The sequence below is a fragment of the Labrus bergylta genome, chromosome 3, assembly GCF_963930695.1.
Source record: "Labrus bergylta chromosome 3, fLabBer1.1, whole genome shotgun sequence".
Classification (NCBI taxonomy): Eukaryota; Metazoa; Chordata; class Actinopteri; order Labriformes; family Labridae; genus Labrus; species Labrus bergylta.
The window spans coordinates 26,895,860-26,922,323 of NC_089197.1; the positions used below are offsets into that span (position 1 = coordinate 26,895,860).

The following is a 26,464-nucleotide window of genomic DNA, read 5'->3' on the forward strand; positions in this document are numbered from 1 at the left end:
GATTAAATGCAAATGTAGAAAGACATGAGTTGTAAATGGACAGTACATAGAAGGGGGAAGGAGAAGAATGTAGCCAATTGTAAAATGTTTTAAAATGTGTTTTGTTTTTTTAAATAAAACTGTAACAGCAGAAAACTAGATTTGATGACGCTGTTTTGTCATTTTAACCTTTCATATCTGTTGTTTTGTTTTTAAGTGTCCTGTAGCATAATTGATATCGACGCCTGCTTTTTCAGCGCATGCGCAGTGCAGCCGGGGGAGAGACAGAATGTTCTCGGTCACGAAGGGAAGTCTCGCGTATATTAGACAGTCAGGCGCAACCTACTGCCGAGACGAGAGGGGAACCTACGGCCCTTCGGCTGAGCATATTTGGATTTTGGGCGACAGAAGCGTCGATTACTAAAATGACCAGTGGGTATCGACATATATTTTAGCTGTAAGGCATTCATGTACTTAACTCGATTGCATGGCCGTTGTTTTGACGCCTTTTAGCCTTGGCATCCGCCGACCCCGGGCTCCGTCTATGTGCTGAAAAAGACCTGCCGTAATGTTGTTTTTCTTACATAATACGTTCAAGGAGTGTCGTCTTGGGTTATGAATCTCTGACACAATTGAATGTATTGTATCAGTGGGGTTGACTTGAATAGACTAGGAAACATCATTCGATATATATATACATATATGAGATGTACGTTTTATCAACAACGATAGGCCAGTGTTGTCCAGATTTTAGTCGAAGCCCGTTCAGCAGAGGAATCACAACACTGATATCAGGGCATCAACATGTGTTACAAATGTTTTGTCAAAATCTTGTACTTGCTGTTTTATGCATTATACATGTTGTTCCTTTGTGGCTTGCCTTGAATAACCCAGAAGATAAGTGTGCTGCCCTCTGTGCTGTTGTTCTCTCTGTGCTCCATGGCGCCTCTCTGCCACGTCGGCTGTTGTCATCATCTGCTCCACATGTATTAATACTGCCTTACAGCCCTGTTTAACATTAAATACCTTATTTCACTTGTAAAAAATGATTGGTAGAGACTAAAAATGTTTCTTAGCTTTTGATGTATCGTTTTGAAGCATTATGTAAACATAACTGTTTTAAGGGTGTAGCTCACATACCTGAAGTATTGCTCAGTACAGTGTTGTTTGTTCTAATGCATTGTTTTCTTTCCCTGTTGTGTGACCTACAGGAGGAAACCAGCGTGAGCTTGCACGCGCCAAGAATGCCAAAAAACAGAATGATGGAGGGAAAGGGAAGAGAGGAGACGATGGGCTGTCTGCTGCTGCTCGGAAGCAGAGGTAGGCAGCAGATTGCATGATGGGACTGTAGAAAGTGGACGCAGACAAACTCAGGAAAGGGTTTGTTGTAGGAGTGGTTAATGTGTTTCAGAACTGGATGATCATGAAATCGTGGCTTATTTTGGTCATATAAAGACAATATTGTCAAACTATATTACAAACTATGTACCTGTACTTTAAATCATCCTCGTATTATGTTTTCAATAACAAAGTCTTCAAATATGTTTGAGTTAAGAGGGCATATTGGGTGATCTTATATTGGCTCCACTGAGGTAGAGTATGTTCAACTTTTGTTTGTCGTCACACATTTTTTCTCATTTGTTTGTGCCTCTCTCTTCTAGGGATGCTGAGATAATGCAACAGAAGCAGAAGAAGTCGGATGGAGGGGGAAAGGGAGACACCAAGTCCAGTAAAGAATGATGTCCGAGACTCATTAAACTCAAGTGTTTCAAAAACAGCCCATGTTCAGCAGTTTTCCTGATATTTATGAGAATGGATCTGTCATTTTTGTCCAGACTCAAGAATCTAGGATCCTACTTTCTTCCCTATGGCAAATGACATTTCTTCATGGATTTGTTATTTTACTTGGTAAAGTTATGTCTGAGCAAGTTAGTGGTGGTCACACGTTGGTGCTGCATGCAAAGGAGTATCAACGGTGTAAGCAGCAGGAAAAGAATGAACAATTTCCCGATACAAAAATCTGCGTAACAGTTGTGTATTTTTGTACAAAAATGTCCCCTGCTGGTTTCAAATAAAGTGTATCTTTTTAGTTCATGCTTGCCTGAGTCATTCTGAACGTTACTTTGAAACACATTTTGTTGAATATATCCACATAATCTGCATTTATTGAGGGAGAACTGGAAGGCAACAGTTTGTTTTAATGGCTGATCCAAATAATTTTGCCCATCATATTTCTTCTACTTAGCCTTTGAAATACATCTCTATAGGTTCTAAAACCAAAAGTATAATGATCCAGTGAAGGCAATAACATTATACTTGAATGCTAACTAACAGGATGAAACCATATTAACTTGTTGACACAAGAACAAACAGTTGAGTATTTATTATAGCCTTACTGAACAGACAGCTTGAATAATGATCTTTTATACTATGATGTTAAAAAACAAAGATATGCATTTATCCACTAATATAGTGCTGCTAGAATATCTGATCAAAATGTTCCTTCATGAAACTTCCAGGTTCTGCCAAATAGGCGTAATCATCGTCAGCTTTAAGCCTCACTTATATGATTAAAGATACTCAATTCATCCCTTTTACAATCCAGTTTCAAGTCATATTAAGAAAGTAAACACACGTCAGTTTACTGGCTGCCACCTTTCAAAATATAACAAAAAACGGAGTCACCTGTCCTTAAATAATCGACAGGTGAATCTTGTTTTAGGCGGTTTTATGAATGTTTTTTTTTTGTCATTCTTTTTTTCCAGTGTCTAGTTGATAAATAGTTTTCTGAACTGCAAGCTATTCGGTTCCATTTCTGAAGATCTTTCTGCCTATAAGAGAAAACACTTAAATGTTATTTGGACAAGTTGTATTAAGTACAAAAAGCCTCATATTTTTGGTCACATGATTCAGTACTGCCCCCTGAATGGTCAATTTCTATTGATCGTGGTAGCACCATAGACAGCACAGAGGAGCTCTTCATAGAAATGTAACTTTTTCGTACATAGCATTAGAAATAACAACCTGCTCAAACCTTTGAATGAAGAAATGATACATCTGTGTTTTCTGTGTGTTGTGTGACACTGGGGTCTGCCAAGTTCTGTCATTAAACAAAGTATGCCAGTAGACAGAGAAATAATGCAGTCTCAATCTCACCACTAGGTGGAAGCAAACACAAAGCTATTATTTTACACTTGGATTTTAGTGGTGGACGTTGGGTTTGTCAGCTTGCTATGCTGTAGGTATATCATCTGTTCATGTGTTTTATTAGCTCTTTACTTATGGGGGTTCAAAAATAAACTTGGTTTATTTTTTTCAAATAATGATAATGCTGGCTTTTTACCAAATGTGGTCATTCATGAGGCAAACATGCATAATGACTGTCCATGCAAGACATTTGTTCTGTAACTGTTGTATTTTAACATTACCACTTAAAGCATATTATATTCTTTACATCGGCCAGAAGCTTGTGAGCGACTTCACAGCCTATTTATAGTCAATAAGCTCTTTCTTCTTGCTGAAATCTAGTGAATATTTATCATCAGCTCTCAGATTACAGGGCGTATAATTAAGTTACCAGTTTAGCTTTTCCCCCCCATCTCAGATTACAGGAGAAGCAGATGAAGAGCGGAATAGTGATGAGGAACAAATGCAGAGTCAGCAACATGCTTCAATTTGAGAAAACTCAAACCACATCCACTATCATCCACGCTACTCTGCTCGCAGCTTTGGTAAATCTCACTCAAATTCAAGCATAAGGCCCGGCAGACTGACTGTGGGTTCTGGCAAGTTTTCTTTAAACAGAGCAGGAGTGAGGAGCTCAGTGGTAATAAGAGACGCGAAATGCAAAGAAAAGACGCAGTCGGCTCATCTAATTAAATTCAGAGCAGAGGCTTCATCTCTTTATGTCTTCTCTGCTGAATTTGTGGTGATAGGAGAGAATTGGGCGAAATGTATTGTCCTGTTAGAGCTGCTGCTGTGGTATTTAGGATGTTGAATAGGACAGTGTCAAAGTACAAATGGAAGAGAAAATAGACACAATGTACTGCATCTACTTTTAGCTTTTCATGTTTTAATTTTAGCCGTATGTTTCCTGCAGCAAAGGCGGCTGTAGTCATTTAATCGGCGTGAAGTCAAACCTCATTTCTACAGATGCATTTAAGAAACTCCCAGCTTTAGCTTGAAGCTTATAGCATTTGGAAAGGCTCAGTAACATTACATCTATATAGAGGGTTCAGTTTATTTCCAGAGGTTAGGCTGTGGCTCAGAGAATCTAGCTGATGAGGACACACAGGATTCAGAAAAAAAGATCTCAGGTCAAGCTTCATAATCTCGCTGGTCCCTCCACCATGCATCTCTTGACAGCACAGGAAATCTGGTTCAGAAAAATGACCCCTTAAATACAAGGTCAGAAGCAAACAGTGCTATGATGGTTGAACTCTGGAGCCCAGGTGCGAGTCTGTAATATCCCCTCTCCAACCTGCTGCATTTTAAAATCTCAATTATAACCATATTACTCAAATGTTTCTCATGTTTTATATATAGATAAAAAAGAGCCAAAGGTTATCAAGCAACATCATTTTACACTGACACAAAAATGGATTTACAAGATACAAGATTTTCTTTTGAAGCAATGTGTGATTATGACGCTCATCATGTGGTTGATAAATATAGACACAGACAGACAGGTACTCCTCATGTTTCATTATGCTGAGGGCGGAGACAGAACTGAGTTTACATAATGCTTCTGGAAAAAAGGACATATCTTTGCAATAACAATGATACTGACGGCCCAATGATTAATAGATGTTTCAAATCATGTTTCTGTTTAACAGCCCACATAATGCCTTCACATAAACTGACCCTACAATGTTACACATTGTATACATGATGATGTGACAGGAGGTGCATACATCATCTACAAATACATCAGATTGGTGTCTCTGTCCTAACACATGTCAATCGATGTCGCTTAATGAGTCAGACTCAGAATCACACAACTACTTTAATGAGGTTGCAGGAGGACTTTTTATAAAACTATATAGACATTTCAAGTAGCAGAAGTAAGTAAGTGTTACAGCATGTTGCTTCTTCGCTGCTTTGTGTCCATTTAGAAACAGAGTAAATGTACTTCTGCTCTGCTGAACTCTTTTTTTTAATGGTATTGCACCTTTTGACCACTGCACACTGACTACTCAACATGGTGGCTATCAAGAATGTAAGCTTCTTTTAAGTACTTGTACATGTCTGGTCTTTTTCTGAACCAGCTGAGCTCATTTACAGCAACAGCAAAATGTGTGCACATGCTCATTAAAGTGTGAATATGGGGCAGAACAATGTGTGTACATGTTCACATGTACAGTGTTTATGTCTTTATGTTTACAGACAAAGTCATTGATCTTCAATATTTAGAGAAGAAAATCGATTGGCTGAGACAGTATAAACAAATTAAGGTACAGCTCAAAACACATATTACAAGCGTTAGTTATAACCCACACATTTGTGATATTCTGGTTTCACTTTCGTTGAATATACAATGACACAGGATGAGATTTTGGAGAATTTGATTTAATTTTGATAAGGATGGGGGGCTCCAAGGAAAAAAGGTCGGGAACCTGACTGCTCTAAGACAAGTTAAGCTACTTCTTTGCTGGTTGTAGCTTAATATTTACCAGACAGACATGAGGTTTGTATGAGTCATGAAGAAGTGAGAGAGCAGATATCTTTAAAAATATTATCATTATTTTCATTTTTTATTAACTATAAGATTAAGACTGAACCAAGCTAAATCAGATAATAGCAAGAACTAGTCAATTCCATTCCTGGATGACCTTCCTTTTAAATGGTGAGAGTTTGGGGCTATTACCAGATAAGTCAAAATGATCATCCATTAAACAGTATTAACCACCCAGTAAATACATTTCTAAAGACATGAGTTGGAGTGTGACCTTGGAGGTTGGGTCGGCACTGAATTAAAAGAGCTCCAGTTCCTCTCATTGACTGTGAAAAAGTAAATCTGCTTTTCAATTACACCATCAGCGAAGCGTTGCCATGAAATATGCAATGCAATCACAGCTGAAACGCACGCTGACTGTAATTGTTTTCAAGGCTGAGGCAAACAAAAGGCACTTTTCACAGCACAGTGATTTGTTAATAATGAACAGCAAATTACCATCTTTGCTCTTTATCAAATGGGCGGTGACAGCGGATGAGTGGCTGGTGTTGAAAGTTAATGAAATCTGTCACAGAGCATCAAAAGAGAGAGACGACATTGAGATATAGTTGATTTGGAGACACAGAAAGAGAGACAAACATAAGCTGAAAGTGTGAGAAAAAAAGGGTGAAAATGGAGGAAAGATGCTGTGGTAAGAGTCCTGTCACACCCGACTCTGCTTTTGTGACAATGTGCGGTCACTTAGTGAGGGAAGAGGCCGTTTATTCCTTCTTGCAGCTGCAGCTCTGTCAGCAGGTCTGTTAGGACATCAATAAGGTGAGTCTTATTCACGTCCTCTCCGGGCAGAGTTTCCTCTGCTTGCCTGCTTAAGGTTTGAGGCTCAACAAAACAATGACACTGATGTCAGTCTGTGCATGTTCATGATCAGAAATGCATCAAGTGAAATATGTTTTATATGTGTCCTGTTACAGTTACATAACCTACCTTATGGCCGTTAGTTGCCACCACAACCAAAACAGCATTGCTGTAAATTTGAGTGTTGCTTACAATTGTAGGAATTTGAACCTGCTGTGAGGTTTGAAGCAGTTTTTTTTAACAGTGAAATGATAACCATTACATACATTAAAAAAACTCTGCAACACAGCTTTTAGACTTCTTAATGACATATGAGTCACCCACGCTGAGTGTGACATCAGAGGAAATATGGTGTGTGAACATGGTGATAAACAAAGGTAACATCTACCACACAGTTCATCTTTACTGTCCTTACATGTGTTAAGGATGTGTTGATGTTGGTCCAGCTTACGTACAAATATCTCATGACATCAAAAGAAATACATCTTATTGGTCTGCATATAAATATAAGTGACAGTGGCTCACTTTCATGAGCGCTAATTGTCGAGGCTAACGTTTCCATTAGTCATTTCCATTTGATATTTTAGTTCTCAAGGGCGTCATTGTTGACAATTATGGCAAAGTGTGCACTGAGTTCATGCAGTGTGTGTTCAAAATAGTCAAAACTGTTGAACTGAACTCTTCTTATCCTCAATGGATAAAGGGTAAGGGGGGCATTCAAGTCAAGTCAACAAACATATTAGTGGTTGACAATCACGGTTAATGCTGATTAATGCTAACCTAGTTGACATTAAAAGAATAGATTAAGAAGAAGCAGATATATATTTGCATTCCACTCATTAACTAACTCCTTCAGTGATTTCCATAAATCACAAATGTATGCTCTCCATTGGTAGCACCGAGATAAAACTGTGAAGGACCATGAAAGTGCCAGAGCACCTTTTGATTCTCATTTGACTGGAACTGTAAGTCGCTGTGAACAAAGAACCTTAAACCAGGTTTTGATGTTCTGAGAAATAAGATTTGATCCTAAGAGCAGTTAGATGACATCTTTAATACATGATTAAGACAGATGAGACACTTTACACCGTCTGTGTTAAGGTCTTTATGTGAGACAGTAAAATTTGAGTCATCCAAGCAGCCCACATGTAGGTGTCACGTCTTTGATACGTAGTGTGCAAGTGTGAGTGAAGACTTGTTTAAGCTCGCAGCAGCTGAATAAAGAAACAAAAACAATAACAGAATAAAGACATTTAAAGAAGCCAAGTTAAACTTCTTATGCTCCTTGTTGCGATAAAGGAGCATCTACTGATCTTGAGAGGGACCTGCTTTATCCCCAGATGGTTTGTATTTAACCATGAAGTGGATTAAATGAAGCAGAGAAACCAGTCTCAACCTGTGCTCTGCCATGATCACAGAGAGCAGCAGTGAGAATCCCTGTGTCATCTGTCCCCTGTGAGTAAACAGCATTCAGTACAGGCTGGCAGCTACACACACTGTCCAAAAATAACTGCATGTATTGATTCACAAAGCTGATGTTTATGACAGGCCTGCCCTCTGGAACTGTGTGCTTCCATGACCAGAGTGTACACAAAATAAATCAGGTTATGGTGACCGTTCTGTAACCCTGCTTGAAAATGATTGGCCGCTACAAGTCAGCTGGTTTTTCAGAAGTTTAAGTATGAGCCAGTGATGACTAAAGGATGAGGGATGCTAGTCTCCGAATGTGAGAACCACTTCAGTGCCAAAAACACAGATCTATACAATCAAGTTAAACGATTCAGTGTTTCCATTAAGTGTTTTGGATACCATCTTCAAAATGTACCAAACCAGTTTAAAGTGATTTGTTATCATTAACCAGATTAATGTCTATGATTCTTTGTGTGATTAGAGATTAAACAGCTGTATCACAAACCTCTAAATAAGATGGCATTTATAAACATAAACAAGTATGTAGAAATTGTTGGGAGTGTGTAGTTTCCATATCCTAAACTGTATAAGTGAACATCTGTCAAATGTGTCTTTAGAAATGTCTCAGACTTTGCAGCATGAAATGGACTCACACATGCATGTGTCAAAACATGTATTTTATTCATTTATCTTAAAAAAATTAAAATAAAGTGCTTTTTATGTACAATATAATAAAAACAACAGTCACAATCTCAATGATACAAAAAATACAGTTCACAATGTTATTTGTACACAACAAATAAAAAAAAGGAAATCATGCAGGCAAGACCACATTTGTCTAATAGTTATTCAGTCGTCTAAGCGTATGCTGTTCTGTATGCTGAGGCAAAGCTGTTGCTGAGTCTCATGGTCGAGTAGGTGTGGACAATTTGGAGCCGTGCTGGCGCCTCACTGTAGCACTACATCGTGCGGCACACACGATTCATTACTTCTATTGTGCCATGTCTGTGTAGTATGATCGTTTAAACTAAATCCTGAAACGTCGTAGCAGTGTTTTGCCTACTTAAGCTGTTTTAGGAAAATAAACTGCTGCAGATGTTCTACAAAATATGATATAGTGGCTACATTCATGTCCAGTACAGTATGTTGCATTACTGAGGAGCCACTCAAAATGAAGCATCAATCACTGGTATTACTTTTTCAGATAAGCACACCGTTAATAAATACACAGTTACACAGAGTATCTACCTTTTTTGGCGTAAGGAAACATTAAGTTCAAAAGGGAATCCAATGTTCCACTTTTCTTTAGGAGATTGGTATTACTCTTAAATATTGAATGTTCAGCTGGATGTTTTCCGATGTGCACAGTTACACACTGACACAAGCAAAGACAGCAGAATGGCACAAGATTTTGAGCAGCTCCCAGTGTTATGGTTTGCAGGTAAAGTTTATAGCGACTTGTGAGAGTCTGTAAATCTACTGTTGACCCGTGTTGTGTAGTGGAGTTAAGTGTGCCCATGAAGTAAGGGCTACAATCACGCCATCCACCATTTTTTTGTTGTTGGTGAGGTCACTGCTGGGTTAGTGTACGATGTGGCAAATGGCTGAAGGCAGATCAACTTGACATCTAAAGGCATTTTAAAAAAACATGTTGTGAGGTTATCTCAAGCATCTCAAAGCAGGGCAATCGGCCACCAGAGAGACATTTTATATTTTAGAATATGTGTCATAGCTGGGCTGCTTCCCACCTAGGCTTTTACAATCCGTCATTTATTTGTGTTTTTGATCTGTTATACTTCGGTTTATTCTGTAAGATTGTATTGCAAGTAAGCAAAAAAGACTCAAGGAATAGGTAGAGCTTTTGGGAAATGTACTTGTCTTTTTTTTGCAGAGAGTTGGATGATAAAATGAGTCCCTCGCTCACGTCTGCAAAACATGAAGCTTAGGTCAACAAACAGTTGGCTTAGCAGAAGGCCATAAAGACGAAAAGGTTTGTCTGATTTTTTCCAAAAATAAGAAATCTGCCCACCAGCACTTTAAAGCTCTCTAATGAAAAGGTTTTTACATTGTAGTTTTAACTACCTACAAATAACAATAAAGAAGGTTATGTGAGGGATTATTTCTAGGCCAGGAGTAGCGACTTTTTGGATGTCTTCTGGTTTCCTTGCAACCTTCAAGTGACAGTAATCCAGCCTGTGGCTGCATGAGTTTTGCAACATTTGGCCATAGCCAGGTAAGCTGTTTCCTGTCTTTAAGCTAAGCTAACCTGTGGCTGGTGACAATTTGATATTTAACATGCATACTTGAAAGTGGTATCTGTCTTCTCATCCAACTCTTAATGGTGAAGTGAATATGCCAATTTCCAACAAAACCTTACTACATTTAATTCAGAATAGCATAAAAATAAACGATATAGCACCCCTGCTTTGACATGCTTGTTAGAAACCAACCGGAGAAATGTGCACTTTTCTGTGAAAGAGTTGAAATGTATGCTGAGTTAGGCAGTAAAGTATTATGAAAAAAAAATATCAGCAGTGTTCACTCTCTAGTTTCAAGACTACCTCTACAACACATCTTGCACAAGGTCCCTTAAAAACACTCAATATTAACCACAGATACTTTATATACACAACAAAAATTTAAGAAAAACTGAAACACTGACCGCTGTTGCGCAGTATGCTGTGCAATGACTTTGTCAACTTGTAGCAGTAACATAGCATTTCATCATCTGCTCAGTGTTCGAAATAGCAAAATGTCGATTCTGTATGATACTGGAATATATTCTTTAGGCTCACTTGATCAATACATTGAATTGGTGATGTATTCTAAGACATGTGGTGCCATAATGTCCCTATGACCGTGTAAATGGTTCTCATTTAGATTTACACAACACTGTCAGCTTCCTACATCTTTGGAAAATTCAGCTCGTTAAGTCTCAAAGTCGAAGCGGTGCGGGTGCAATCGTGTTTGTGATGACTGCACTGGTCCCTGTGATTACTGATTGCTTCAAAGCAGCCACACCTTGTGTCTCTCAGTAGTTGCATTTCTTTGAATTCGCTCCATTTTTACTGACATGTGCAAACCTGTAAGTATTCACGACCCTGATTACTTGTGCTTTCACATTAACGTCTCCTTGACATCTGAGTTTAGTGAATGCCATGAATGTAAGAAATGGAACCTGGTGGGCGTTATACTGAGCTATAAAGCTCTTATCTGTGCAGCTACATCACTACATAGTGCAGCTGCAATCTGGGCAAGAGACTACTAGATATTATCTCCTCACTACAGTGACATATTATTAGTGTCATTTTGTTTTTACCATTTAATAACCCAAAGTTTGTACTGTTAACACAAAAGCTTTAAACTACTTGTACCTGTATGCTTAGCGGCAGAGAAATCCTTTAAGGGCAGCAGACAAACAAATTGGGATTTTCTTTTCTTTCTTTTTTTTACCCTCACAACCACAAGACACGTTTTCATATGAAGTCCTCTTCATGGCCCCAGTTCAGATTTGACATAAATGTCAATGATTTTACCCGATGCAGTCTTTAGAAAAATGTTCATTATGAGATAACAGTCTTAGAAGAATCTCCCATCTTTGCACTTCACATTTGTTTATTATTAGTGCCTCTTTACGTTAAGAGAAACCAAACTCCGGTTCCATCACCATGTGCTCTTTAACAGTGATCAATGCAACACAAAAGATGGGAGTGGTCATGACGGGATGGCACTATTGCATTTAGGTAAGACAATCAAGTTATTTTGGATCTTTTGGCACAGTGCACATGATGATTCTGGTGCTGCCCTGAAAGTTGAAGAGAAGTGGACATCGACAAAATGTCATCTCTTTTCCATATTCACATCAAAAATGGGGTATCTTTGCCATTTCAGAGTCCACCACGATACCTGCCGTTCAGTGCTGAAGGACAGGCTGTCTGAGGTGAGCCAAGACGTAATGGTTTCCTAAATCTTACATGGTGCGCTCACGTGTGAATGATACAGGCCGCCTTTGAACAACATACATACATTCAGGAGGAAACTGTCAGTTTCCAGGCCACTGGAGCTTTCTTTAAGATCATATTTATTGATCCTTCTTTTTGCAGTCCTTTAGCGTTTGTTTCAACAGCGCTGAGAGGTCTTATTTAACCAACATGTGCAGTTTCTTCTGGTCCGCCTCATCTTTTGTACAGTCTTTCTCCCATGATGTGTGGATCATAATGAACAGTCAATATTATACTATCCTAAACCTGAACTCTTGGTCGCCATGTAGCTGTAGCTTGGTTATAGTGTGCATAATAACAGAAGTGCAGACTATGTGGAAGCCATCTTCTGCAGAGCATGTGAGCGTCACACGTACTCGAAAAGGTGCTGGGCTGCTTTTAATATATTGTCCACAGTTGTTCATATTATGTGATGGAGATGTTGGACCTTGCACACATAAAGGGTACTTTGATGAATACTGATATCAGAAGATATTTGATTTACTGTGGTAATTTTCTCCCCATACGGTTCAGCTGCACATCTGTGGCCTGTTAGAGCGACTCAAACAAAGACCAGGTTAGCACTTTTCATTGCAGCGGCCTCGAGTCGCGATCCTGGTTGTAACTGGAGTGTTGTGCTGCATCTTCTTTCTGCCTTATGCGGCAGACCTAGACCATCCTCTGGCTCTCGGAGTGGAAATGGTTAAATGAAATGACCTCCGCACTGATCACAGAACAAAGATGACTAAAATAAAAGGTGTGCTGTGATGTAGAGGAGTCGGGGTTTTCCTCTCCTTCGCTCTGTGGCCTGTATCCTTCACGGAAATACAGGGTGGCATCTTTTGTAGCGTACGTTGTGCTCTCATACGATAGAGTCTTTGATCTCTGAGCCGAGCCTCACTCTGGGCCGCGGGCACGTGGGCGAGTACTCAACGTGGCTCTCCTTCAGGTTGAGCGGCCGTTTGTCTGAGGCCTCGGAGAAGCTCTTGCTGTTGTCTGGTGAGGACTCGTGTGTGGGCGTGCTGCAGATGTAGTTGTCGTTTAGCGTCTGGTAGCCCTTGTGATCGGACGTGGAAACTGGGATTGTGTTTCCATTTAGGGGTAAGCTCTCAGCAGGCTTTCCCACAATCCTCGGCTTCTTCTGCTGCATGTTGGGGCACTCGTTATGCTTCAGCATGGACTTCATGTGATCTCTGTTCCTGTAGATGACAAACAGGGAGAACACCACGAGGGAGAACGCCAGCAGAGCGCACACCACGATCAGCTCGTTCCAGTACGTCTTCGTGTTCACCTGCTCAGAACGGGACTCTCCTGGCAGAATCATGGTCTCCTCCCGCTTAATGTGCGGCGTGCGAGAGTGACCAATCATAGTGGTGCTTTCTTGCCGCGGCTCCGCCCTCACACAGTAGTTGGCTAACAGCTGACGAAACCCCTCCTCCTCTGACCAGCACTCGTAGGTCTCTATTTTGTCGACCTGTGCCACGACGACCAGGTTCCCCTCAGGTGTAGCGTAGAGGAACTGGCTGGCACTGTCGCTGTAATGCCACCTCCTCTGAGCCAGGTTGGAGCGCAGCTTACAGGGCAGCACTCTGAACGTGCTTGCTGGAATTGTTATGAGCTTGCAATGGGAGCCACCTATTGAACAGAACATATGAATACAAAATAACAGTTATTCATGAAAACAGTTACAGGAGAAATTTAAAGGGTCGCTTGTAATTCCTTAATTAATACAACATGATTTTGAGAGGATTGTTATAACTCAAACATCTGTAGATAAATATGAAACTAGTCATCATAGGGTTGGTTCAGCATGTCTCAAAGACAGGAGCCAAGGTGAACTTAAATCAGCTTCATGATGCCCAAAAAAGAATTGAATCCATCTACTAACATCATTTAAGCTCGCATATTATAATGTTTTAAAAACTGTTTGTTAATATGCTTAACAAACGCCGTTTAAAAATTCAACTTGAGGTTTCACAAAGATGCTGTTTGACAATGTTTTATGTTCTGGTATTATTAAAAACGATATGGTAAAAATAAGCTATGAGAGGTAATGAACCTCTCATCTAACATCTATTAAGCTCAGTTCCTGCAACAATTTGGCAGATATGACATAAAATACTATAATAAGAGGAACTGCATGCTCTCACTTCATATTGAACCATTTTGAATTCAAACTGTCTCTTTCATGATCAACTAAGAGTATTTGAAAGCTCTGACTTCCTCTACAAAGAGCTGCAGGTTAAGGCTTCAGACTCATTCGCAACAACCTGTGAGCTTTCTTCTGTGACAGCTCTATGTGCATGTTGTTGTTTTGGTGTACACAAGTGACTGAAAACACCTTTATCAGGAACCGCTATACAGAGAGACATCCCACTCACCAGAAGCTGTTGGTCTGGCAGGTCTGCCGCTGGGAAACGTCCTGTTACAAATGGCTGATGTATCAGCCTCCTCCACATCCTGCTGCCAATGACTGAGATAAAAAACAACAAAACAACAGGGTGTTGGTCAGTAGCTGTAATGAGAGGCAACTTGAATGGAGGCAACCATTTCTGCTTCCAAGCCTTTCATTTAAAACGAGACAAGAGCTTCATCAGCATGACTAAGAGAACAGTCGTCTTTTCAAAACTACAGGTTAGATCACATGGCTGAGCTTCACCTTATGTTGTTGTTTGGGTTCATGTCTACGTCTAAAACTGAAAATAAAAGGCCATAACTGTGAAATAATGAGAGGCAACATGTCTCCCTCACCTAGCTTATTTTCCTGTTTTTCATTGAGCACACTGGGCCTCTTGCAAAAACTTCTACAGTTTTATCAATTTTGTCTGATTTGGATTTTTCTCTGAGGCATGAATGAAATTCAAGCGTGTTTCAAGCATGTCATTGGAGTCATTATCAATCATATACTTATTTACTCAGGGGAAAAATACTAATTTATTAATAATTATGACAGGAATACATTCAAAATACAAATTCTTTCAACAAATCTCATGCCGAGTAAAACCTGCGACAAAGCCTAACAGAAAGACAAAACAGGAAGTTAATAATAAAAAAAATCTTACAAAAGGCCCAGTGTTTGTGCCTTTCACTCATGGATTGTTTTAATTCGTCCAAGTTATGGACCAAATGTTTTGGTTAAATGAATGTACTTTGTCCCAATGAGCTGCTTGGTTCTTTTTTATGTTAAAGTCATTTCTTAATCAGTTCAATACATAACATTCATTGTTGATCAAATGATTAGAAGGCAATATTCAGGAATGTTTTTAAAGTATTTGTGGAGACAGGTTTGTGATCTTTCACCTGTCGGGTGGAGCCATCCTGACATCCCGACACAGCCGCCCAGTCCAGGCGCAGTAGGGGTCTCTGGACAGCACACACTCTCCACAGCTCAGGTAGTTAGAGCAGTTAGCAACAGGAACCTCCACCAGGCCGGAGTTAGACGACACGAACAACAGACCCTGCAGAAGAGGAGAAACCATGTGTGAGTCAGTGTGAGAGGTGAACACAGGGCCAAACATAGCTTCGGCTTATTGTGACTTTTTCCTGATCACTGAAAGGGAGAACATGTTTGAACTATGACTTTAGATAAACAGAAGGATTTAACCTTAACAAAGGACTAACTCTGACCAGCTGTGTTCTTACACGATGCCAGCTCAGTCGTTTATCTGTGCTCATAAACATGTGATGACCATGCTCAGGTTGTTACTACACAGAATTCTTTTCATTTAATCTGTTTTTTTTGGTTTTTTTTGCATCTAGCACACTCTTCAGTCATGGAAACTTGATGGTGACATTATTCTGGCTTACAGCACATCCCACTTTTCCCAAAAGTGCAGTCTATATTTAGACCATCTTCTTTACTGTTTATTGAATATACATCATGTCTGTCTTTAATATCCCCATTTGGAGCAAGGAATATACTCACAAATAGTATCTATGACTATATTAGCATTACATAATCTTAGATAAGATTGCTGTTTGGCTTCCCTTGCCCAGGGAGAGGCCATTATGTAATAAAGGGAGAAAGGTAATGAAGTTTAGCTCTGGGTAAAATGCCAGAGAGGATAATAAAATCACTTCCAGACGGAGCTATAAGTTACTGGAAAAACTCAATGGAAAAGCCACGGATGAAGGAAAATGTCTGAACCAGTGTGAGCGCTGGTAAATTTTGCTCTTCTACATTTTTATTACTTGACAATGACGTTAAGAGTGAAATGAGTAAACTCAGTGACATGTTAACATGAAACGGACAAAAAAAAAACTGTGAAAACAATAATCATTAAGATGACAGAGTGCTATTTACCCTCTGAGGATCCAGTTCAATGTGCTGCACAGGCTGAGGCTCAGGAAACAGAATCATCTCCTCTATGATGTGCATCTTATCGTTGGCATTGATGGCTTTATGAAGTTTTCCATCATCTTTGAGAAACAGAGGGGGAGAGGAAGAGACTCAAACGTATGGCAAGGAGAAGTTTGTGGGGAAAGAAGAAACTTCTGCGGTTTAAAAAGCTGATACACACACAGATCAACTCACGTTGACTTTGGTCAAGATGAGTTCTTTTAAAATGTGCTTTATAAATAAACTTACCTTGACTATTCTCATTTCTATCCTTAAAATTGTGTTTTACCTGCACGATTCACTTTGCTAAATAGTTATACCTGTTCCAATGAAGAGCACATCATAGGCCCTCTCCATGCCTTCGATCTTGTGCACAGCGATCTGTGTGTAGCGCACACTGCGTTTCAGTAACAAGGGGGAGCTGCGGATCACGCTGTCCATCAGGAAATGGTCCTTGACAAAGTTGAGCACTTTATCAGGCATGTGCAGGGACGACTGGATCTCCATTTGCCTGGCGTGGTTGGTCACACACTGTGAGGGAGTCAAATAGAAATGAAAAATGAGACTCCTGCTTATGAAAGCAGTCCTGGAAATGCGAATGTGTGTAGGACTCTGAGCCTGGTATGTATCATCATGTATAAAAAGCATACAGTTTGATTCATTGGAAAACAAAGACTGACTATAAAGGCTATGTTACGGGAAATGAATTTTAACAAGGGGATAAGCAGAAATTAAGAATTAGGCCAAACGTCAGCAAGACAGTGCTTTTGCAATCTGTCATAAATCAGGAAGAAAACCCAGATGTATGACAAAGGAAATGACCAGGTAAATAAAACGAAAACATCATTAACCTCACTCTACAAGAAGAACAGGATATACTTGGTTGTACTCTGTAGCACAGATTGCTTGTAAGAGTGAAAACAAAATGGTAATTAATAATAAAACCTCTGCTGTTATTTTTTCTGTGATGTGAACCTTCATCTTTTTGACTCAATAGCCTCTGATGCTGACTGTAAGATGAGACGCACAACCTCAACCCAAACATGTTGAATTGTTTTGTTTATCACAGGATCCTTAGTGATTCACTCACCGCCCCGGGCCGAGGTTCCGGCACTGGGTGGTTGTAGGTGTACCACTGCTGTGTCTCTCTGTTGACCTCTCTGTAGCGCCCGCTGAAGGCTCTTTCCACCTGTGCCATGGTGAACGCACACACCGCTGAGCTGCCTGATGCTCCTTTATACCTGAGGAAACATAAACAGCTTTCATCTTTTCTATGTTCGAATTTATGACACAAGACACAATTCTTTTTTTTTTTTAAAGAAATCATTTAGAGATTCTGTCTCACATTTGTGTTTTCTTATAGTATGTAGCCATTTTTTACTCATTCTGCCCTTTCTGCAGTTCACTTCCTTTGCTCCTGAAACTGGAGCAGCATGTTCTCACTGGAGGACAGTAGAGAGACTGGAGAACGGCAGGAGTAGCTGCTTGAATGATTTCCATATGAAATCCTTTATTATGTTGATATAATAATTAGCCATTGGGGTTGCATGAGCTTGTGTTAGTGTTTAAGCTCATTACAGCTGCTCTAAATTCAGAGCAGCCAAGTAACAAAATGTATCTTGCCAAGTTTGAGTGCAGATATCAAATCAAAACTGGCACAAGATGGTGCGGAGAGCTTTGTAGATTTGAGTGTCTGCGTGTTTGTGCATAAACATAAACTGTAACCGTGCCATGAATTAGAACGGTTAAAGTGCCTGTGTGTTTTTGAAACGTGATCAGGACAAACCCCTCCATAGGTCTCTTACCACTGCGAGGTGAAGACACCATAGAAGACAGTGCTCTCCCAGCTGTCTCCCATGGGCTTCAGGACAAACATGTCCTGGATGATATTAAAGGGGAAGCCGTCATCGGGGAGGGAACACAGCAGCTGGGCCTTCAGGAAGGTGGTCCATTTCTTCTGCAGCACCCGCTCACCACCTTTATCCCCCTGCAAACAGCCAAACATTGTTCCAGTTTGTTACAACAGAAGACCTCGTGTCCTATTTAACCGTGATTTATACAAAGTGGTGTTGTCAGAGCTTATACACTTTTTTTTAGAGAGACATCCGAGAAATAAAAAGAAAAGAACAGAACGTTTGTAAGGACATAGAGGAGGGTGATGGGAGCAGATGTAACAAACATCTGATAAAGATTCAAATGTTTGTCACTGTTTTATTACTGCTGAGTCTCAAAAGATCATGATACTAAATCTGGACACAAAGAGAGGAGAGTGACGTAGTAGAAGAGCATGCAAAGCCCTCCTTCAAAGCCTATGTTTCTGGTGAAGGCTGTGGCTCATGACCATTGATGATTCAGTTATGAGAGTAAATGTGACAGAGTGAGCTCTGGACACTAGACCAGGAGTGGAGTGGAGCAAAGATAAACTTTCAGCTGATTAAACCAGAGTAGGGTTCAAGTGTTAGATTCTGTAAAAACATTTTTATTTTTTTTGTATAGAGAAGCTGAAACATAATGAGCGACGTTACAGCCAGTGTGTGTGGACTTCTTTTGTGCTGCTATCGACCAGCTGTGCATGTGGAGTCCCTTGTGTTGTGTTAAAGCTGCATTTCCTCCTGTTTGCTACAGAAGGCGCTGTTGAGGCCAGGAAACCTGAAAGTGATTATCACCTGTTATTTTAGGATACAAGGAGGAAAAATAATCACAACCAACCCTGATTTCAATGTTCTGATTAATTTCAAGTGTTGAAGTCCTTTCTTGTGGTGCATTTCAACTGAAATTCAAAGGATGTTTTGACGATAAAACTCAGAAGATTAAAAAAAATCTCGCATAAAAGAAGACTTGGCAAGAACATATCAGCTGCTCTTTGAAGGAGGAGAGACGGTGGAAATGAAAACAAACAATGGTTAGTTATTAATTACATCTTTGAAGTCCACATCAGCAATTCAGTCGGTCTTCTATAAGATAGAGAAGAGGCATTCGCTCATTTTGAGCTTTCTGGAAATGCTCACATAAACTGTTATCAGACGACTTTGCGATGACTGGCAATTATCAAAGGGTTTGTAAAGACACACCAAGACACTCCTAAAAAAAAAAAAAAAAAGCAAGCTGAAAAACACAGGGGAACAAGGAGGGGGAAGAGGAGGAGGAAGAAAACGACAAAAACAAGTGGTCTCGCCCTATCTCAAGACAGCTCTCCTGTCCCAGGTCCAAACGATCCCATCAACAACACGGCCCCCTAAATCTTGAACAACTCCAACGCAACAGCACCAGGAGAGATAATAAAACGTACACCTATAACTACGTCTGCTTCCTCCTCTGTGTGTGCTTACACAAAAACAATCATGTAGCTCAGTGGGGAGGTGAAACCTCGTGGGACTGATGCCCGGTCTGGGAGCCAATTACTAGGCTGTGGTGGTAGCCTGTCCACATAATGAGAAGCCCACATTCCTGCTCTCTCAGCTGTCCACGCTGTTGTTACTGTGCTCCGCTGTGAAGCTTGTATTTTCAATCGTATCGACCACTCCTCCCAATAACTGCTCTCCAGAAATATATTCCCCCTCTTTGTGCCGTGTTACACTGCTCGTGAATTTTATCTTGACCTCGTATTTTTGATTCCTTGACGCAGATGAAGAGGTAAAAAAGAAGTGGGTGCCACACAATGTTTATAATCTGCCTGCTCCCCTCAGTCCCTCAGTGTGCACACCTGAATAAACAAAAGAAGAAAAAGGAGTGGAAGGAGGGAGGGGCGGTTGGGAAAAAAGGGGGGACAAAAAACAACTTGGAAGCAGATTTGCTCGGCAAACTTCAGTAAAACAGTAGTGAGAAGAGCTTTGAAACACAGAAGAGGCTTTGATTTATCTTATCTTAAAAAAAGAAACATGTCATCTTTATAAGGTAGCAAAATGTCTGCCAAGATCAACATCCAAAATATTTCAGATATTGATGTAAACCACATTCACACATATCTGGCCTTGGTCTGTTAAATAGAGAAAAAAGGGAGTGCATGCTCTCCGTCAGTGAGTTACAGATACTGAGGCCGCTAACAGGGAGGAGTCTTCATAGCTCAGTGTTACCTAACTCGGATCTGAGTTCAGCACTTTCTGCTCAATGAGGGAGTGAACGGGGTGTGTGCTCAAATTTAAACTCTATTCCCAGAAAGTGGTGAACATGTTCATGACTTAGGATGTCCAGCTGCAGCAACTCAGGACCTAATGTCTCCAAAACATTTGAGACTGATCTGTTCTGAAGGCCACATTTCATTTTGTTCTGAGAATTGCTTAATGCAGAGCTCTAGTAGCTTGGAGAGGCGGAAAAAAAAGGGTTCAAATTAAGTAAAGACACTAAGGGTAGGACAGGTGAATTCTAAAAAACAACAACAACAGTAGTAGCAGCAGCAGAGGAAGATGCACACAACTGATTGTCACAGTTAAGGGACTTGAACATAGAGCCTGATTGCTGCAACCTGCATCAAATCCACACGGACATCATTCACATATTTCCAGTGGATCTCAGTTTCTAATGTGCACCCTCCATACATATACAGTAATGCACTTCTTCTTACTCAAGACATTTCCTGTGAATCAGTCCTGTTTTTGGTATTCTTTGGCATTGAGGTAATTCAAAGAAAGTTGTCTGAAACAAATATAAGCTGGCTTGAGTTGTAGGCCACACTGTAACCTACTGAATGCATGACCGTCGAGCACAAGCTGATCAGAAGCACCAGAGCTTTATGTGAAACTGTAGTTTGTTAGAGATTTCATGGTACAGTTCCACGTCTAGATTTTGTTTGCAGGCTGGATCACTGTCAGGCTTTGAAAACCTCCAATGTAATAAGTGATAGAACATTAATTAATCTCTCTACCCCAGGGCAAGTCTAGACTAAGAGCCAGGTTTCTATGGGAACAATCGCTGACACAAGCTTATTTTTTATATCACACTCATTTCACTATAATATATATATATATATCTATATATATACATATACAACATAATACAAAGTTTTGCAGACAACCAACATTTTCTGCTGGAGTGAAGGGAGCAGCTGATTGGGTACAATAAGTCAAATAGTGAATAACTTCTGCTGAGGGTAGCCAATAAATAGAAAGGCTTTGTCAAACAGCTGAAATTTGACATCCATTTGAAGAAGTTTGTTCACAGCTTTACTTTTAGAAACTAGATGGTAGGACACATTTCTTATGTGTCATCTCGATGCACTTATTTGTAAATGTTCTCAGCGTTTGACCTGACACACTGGAGAATAAACCACCTGCATCACTGCTGCACAGCCACAGAACTGACTGAAAAGAAAGCTGTCAGGAAAAAAGAAGGCTGCTACATTCCTCTGAAATAAAAGCCCTTTATCGAGCAGAGAAAGCCATTCTTCTGTCTCCATTGCACAGTGCATCTGCAGCAAGTTACAACAGTCTGGGGCGGGAGGGGGGGGGCTCTTTCTGTCAATGATTTCCATATATAGAACTCGGGAGGTGCTGTGCTGGCTTCCAGAGGTGTCGCAGCACCGAGTGGCAGAGCCAAGCAGGACTAAGTCATTAAGCTGTCACTTAAGATTACATGCTGTCCCCACGATTACTCACATTAATGCCTCCATGAACAAGAGTATCAGACAGGGAGGATGCTGAGTGTGTGTATATCGGGCAGCTTCGTTGCTCTTTAATTGATCTGATGACAGGTGGAAAGGGATAAAGTCTGCTGTTGATTCTTCAGGGGTGATCAAACAAACTAAACTCTGTGAGAGGGAGGAGGGGAATGACGTCAGCAGTTTAAATGACGCGAGTAAATTCTGCAGTTGCTACAGTGTGCCTGCAACAAAAAACAGGCCATAGTGTAGAGAGAAAAAAAGCATTTCATATTGCTGCGAAGCCCCTTGAATACTAATAATGCCTGCAAAGCTCAAAGCACTGGTGGAGAAAGGCAAAGAGCTAGAGGAACGGACGAGTGCAGCTGACATTGTGAGGGAGATGGAAGGAGAGAGGGAGATGACATTGCAGTGGAAAAAAAGAGAGGGAGGGCAGTATGGTGAAGTAGGAGAGGATGATTCAGGCAAGGGGATACCAAATCTGTTGAAAACATGGTCAAATACAGAAAGCTTTAATGCAACAGTGACATGTTTCCATTGCATGTACTCGTTCGGTTAAATGCTACCAAACATGCTTTGACATGGGAGCGTCCCGCCTTGTTTTGAGGTAATTGTAACAGGATTAAAGAGAGAAAGCTTAAACCCTGCTGTGCCTCGTATTTTGTGCATGAATACCTCGTGTAAAGGCCTCAGTCTAACCCCAGGTGTCTTACCTTACACACGCGAGCAATCCTCGACACAATGGTGTTGTCAAAGAAGTCAAATTCTTTTCCCGCCTCACTAAAGAAGAAGTAAATCTTGTCGTCGTCTCCCACGGGGTTTCCTATTGGCTGACTCTCCTCGATGTAAGCTGAGCCGACAAAGACAGGATCTGTTAAAAATAGCAGAAAAAAAAAACGCAAAGGAAAATATGTGTTTAGAGAAAGATGTTATACCTTCATCATAAACACAAGGGAGCTATTTTTTCAGCCTTTGGTGCCATCGTACCTTTGGAGAGAGTTTACACAGGATTGTTTGAGTGTGTGTGTGTGTGTGTGTGTGTGTGTGTGTGTGTATGTGTGTGTGTGCCTCTGGGTTTTGAAGTGCATGTGCTATGACTGATACAGCTTGACTTTGCTCTCAGTCTGCATGCATTAGCCACTAATGGTGGCTACTTTTTTGAGCTTATCTACTCTGTTGAGAACATAATGGAAGATTTGTGGAGAAAAAGCAGTCTTATCTCCTGACTTTAAATAAAGTCTTACCTTGCAGCCACTTCAAAGAGTTTTCTGTCTTCAGAGCAGTTCCCTGACCCAAACTCTTGTAAATTACAGGTTCATTCCCTTGGAAGTTGCTGACAGTACCCGTGTACAATTCACCATCTGAAAGAACAAGAAGAAAAAAAAACGCTTTAATATTTGAAATGAGGAGCCTGATTTGCCATTAATTTAAACATGATAAGATATATGGAGATGATGTGCTGGGGGCTTTCTTGACTGCAGCGGAGGAAGTCTGAAGTAGTTTGGAGTGAACTGAGAGCAGTCTGAGAAAGGGCTTAGACAAATCATTTCTTCCACATGAATCCAGCTCAAACACAAACAGAGTCTGCTGGTGTCCGGCTCTTTATGACTGACACAGACAGAAGACATTAGCGTGCGGATCATGAATTATTACTGAATCAAAGTTGTAATTGGCATCAGAGTTACTCCAGAAAACAGCTGAGGGTGTTTTCATGCAGAAGCCACTCATAATGATACTAGTTATTTCTCATGACAAATGTTTATATTAACATGACGAGAGAGAGAGAGAGAAAAAACACCCTTGAGTTATGACATACCAACGATGATGGCAGTGGATTTGTACTCTGGATTAAAGGGGCAGCGGCTGCGCCCGTCCTCCATCACGACCTCGCCCACTTCATCTTTCTCCAGTGTGAACGTTGATGTGTTCTGAGACAAGACACACACACACACACACACACACACACGTCCCTCAGGCACAGTCCAATTAAAGTCTACTTACAGTAAAGGCTGAGCTAAAATGAGCTCACAACTAACAGCTTATTCTCTGCATTTATTCTCTGCAATATGACAGCACTGTTACAGTAATGTTACTTTGGTCACTTAGAACTGTGTAGTACTTATCTCTGGTAAATAAGCCAAATATCATAGGCAAAGAGGGTGACACTTCACATCCTCTGTACAAAATAGTCCTTTAAATGTAAGAAAAGTAAGAGTCTGACTGATTCAGGAAGATTCTGAGTCCCTAAAGAAAACATTTCTGGCCCATTTTTTTGCAGATTTATGTCAAAAGTGGGAACAGATAGCCTGCGAGAGAGTCAACAGAGAAGTCTTAAGGGATGGAATCTAGCACTCAGGATTTATTTCTTCTTGACTGGATGTGTTAAAAAAAATGGCACAACTGATGTCCTTAAATTCCTTTTTTAGTGGTTAAATCTAGTAGACGATGTAATTCATTCATTCAGGACTGATGACAAAACTAAGATTAAGTTTCAGTCAATAAAGAGCCGTAGACAACACTTGGGTTTATCCTACGTGTCTGCGCTTTAATTCATGTTTTTTTGTCTGAGATACAATAAATGTACTTAAGTTAAACGGGGGTCTGAATATTTAGCAGATATCCTGTAAACTGTGGGCAGGGAGGGACTAACAAAAATGACAGTGAGTCATACTACGGCAAGTGTGGATGAAATCTTGTACTAATGACATTTTCTGTGTGTATGCCAGACAACCCAAAGCTCAACGAGATTCAATTTCCAAATTAATAAAACCGAGAAGCAGCATTTTTTATCAATATGAGCATTTATTTTGCAGGTTCTTTTTTCATGATAAAAAACAACATGCCTATATTGACATTAAAACTGCAGTGATTTAATTCTTAACTAACCATCATTTTCAAACTCCTGTGATTTGTGTGACTTGTGTCGGTCATGTCAGCTTTAGCTGAGCTAAAAGCATTTTGGCACAGAATTTAGACGGTAGTTCCCCCCCCCCCCCCCCCCCACCTTCACTTGTTCATCATATTTGAAACAACTTGTTCCTTTTACTTCTCATCATATCAAGCATGACAGTATAAATGCCTCTGCTGCTTGGACAATCTTCCCATGCTCCGTCATAACGAGTTATTGTTGCACTTAGGCCTTGTTTTAATTCATGTCTGTCATTGGATTGTTTACTGGATCTCCTTGGATTCAGTGACTCACTGCCAGTAAAAAAAACCCTGAGACTGTTTTGAGAACAGCTAGGAAAATAAAACATTTATTAACATTAATAATGTGCATTCATAAGAGTGTGTGGCCAGTAGGAATGTCCTGTGTGACACACAAACACGCACACACACAGCTCTGGACTCCATCAACATGACAAAGTGTTCATCCTGACTGTTCGGGTTCAGAGATGCCCGGAATCCCAGTTCAGGGCCGAAGGTCCTGCAAGGTCATCTTCAGTCTGAGATCGCCCGTTATTTTCTGTCTGTCTGAAGTCCAAAGGACAGAGTTTAATACCCGGCTTTAAGAGCAGAGCTGTCGCCAAGCTCGACTACCCCTCTATCACTGAAATCAATGTCATTCTGTTGTCGGTTACAATCGCTCCAGATTTACTCCTCTGCAACACAAACAGATCTTGTGCTTCCCTATTGCTGGAAACCACACAGCTCCTGTACCCCCTGTTGACTTGTCTGGCTAGAGTGGCTCAGCAGCATGTGGCTACGCCTGGATAACTGCAGATCAAATGCTGACATGGTAGATAAAAGAGCCTGATTCCCAAAGAACACCAGAAAATGTGGAAAAATTCAAAGCTGAGCTAGTGAGAGAAGTGAAGGGATATAAAAACCAAGACTTCTTTTGATAGAAAGAGAAAAATCAACTCTTGAAGGTCTGGATGAGAGGTTAATACTTACTATGTAGGCACAAATAGGACTGAAGGCATAGGTCCCACACACGTAGAGATGAGTGCTGTTCAGCCGCAGGAGAATTTTGATGTAATTGAAGCAATCAGTCTGGATGGGGAAAAACAGAGAGACATTCACAAGAAATTCTCACAACTGCATGAGGAGAAATCCTTAAAATTCTGTGCCTGACAAATACTTCAGAAAGTATTCGATACAAATTGTTAGGAATATTAGAATGCTATGAGGAAAACCTCCCAGCATCTCCCCGCTTCTCTGTAAAACACAGACAAAGCTGTACGCTGCAGTACAAAGAGTAACAAGGTTTGTCGCCTAGGGATACAACAGCTGGCATGACAACACAGTAATAGACAGACAAAGTAGAAGAAGCAGTGCACACAATCTCAAAAAGAAGTAATTCCCTGTCGAGCCTGCACACTTGATGAATCTGTTTGTCAGAAATGGAAAGGTTTGTCAACACAGAACTCAGTTTATCTTCTCAAAACACCAGTGAAACGATTCAGAGCAGGAAGGGACAAAAAGGAAAGGAAGGGAAGAAAAAACAAACACCCCTTACAAGTAAACCCATCCTTTCCATGCTGTCTTTATAGAGCTATTTTCCTGAGGTGTTTTCATTATTGTGCTGCAGCAGTTTAAGATGCCTCTCACCTCCAGGTTCTTCCCTTTGAAGCTGCATTCTTCTCTTTTTCCTGCAGGAGTGCCCCACGTCAGCTGAAGAAGAAAAAGAA

The 26,464-nt window shown here is 40.5% G+C and overlaps 2 protein-coding genes across 3 annotated transcripts in view; one reads left to right on the plus strand and one right to left on the minus strand.

Annotated features, from left to right (window-relative positions):
- The first annotated feature begins 252 nt into the window (after nucleotides 1-252).
- serf2b (small EDRK-rich factor 2b) lies at nucleotides 253-2,068 on the plus strand. Its single transcript, XM_020646232.3, has 3 exons — nucleotides 253-411; nucleotides 1,191-1,299; nucleotides 1,641-2,068. Exons 1-3 carry the CDS (start codon nucleotides 405-407, stop codon nucleotides 1,717-1,719), a joined length of 195 nt encoding a protein of 64 aa, XP_020501888.1. The 5' UTR covers nucleotides 253-404; the 3' UTR covers nucleotides 1,720-2,068.
- Nucleotides 2,069-8,578: 6,510 nt separating this feature from the next.
- The window catches only part of LOC109989959 (semaphorin-4B), a 54,633-nt gene continuing 36,747 nt past the window's right edge, over nucleotides 8,579-26,464 (minus strand). For both annotated transcript variants that reach the window (XM_020641915.3, XM_020641995.3), the window contains exons 4-15: nucleotides 26,385-26,447; nucleotides 25,728-25,826; nucleotides 23,647-23,758; nucleotides 23,075-23,191; nucleotides 22,544-22,701; nucleotides 18,043-18,224; nucleotides 17,328-17,478; nucleotides 16,558-16,768; nucleotides 16,202-16,317; nucleotides 15,199-15,356; nucleotides 14,280-14,371; nucleotides 8,579-13,533 (exon numbers count right to left, since the gene is read on the minus strand). In XM_020641915.3, the coding sequence (XP_020497571.1) occupies nucleotides 12,761-13,533; nucleotides 14,280-14,371; nucleotides 15,199-15,356; nucleotides 16,202-16,317; nucleotides 16,558-16,768; nucleotides 17,328-17,478; nucleotides 18,043-18,224; nucleotides 22,544-22,701; nucleotides 23,075-23,191; nucleotides 23,647-23,758; nucleotides 25,728-25,826; nucleotides 26,385-26,447 (2,232 nt within the window). In that variant the 3' untranslated portion in view covers nucleotides 8,579-12,760. The remainder of the gene's footprint in view (nucleotides 13,534-14,279; nucleotides 14,372-15,198; nucleotides 15,357-16,201; nucleotides 16,318-16,557; nucleotides 16,769-17,327; nucleotides 17,479-18,042; nucleotides 18,225-22,543; nucleotides 22,702-23,074; nucleotides 23,192-23,646; nucleotides 23,759-25,727; nucleotides 25,827-26,384; nucleotides 26,448-26,464) is intronic.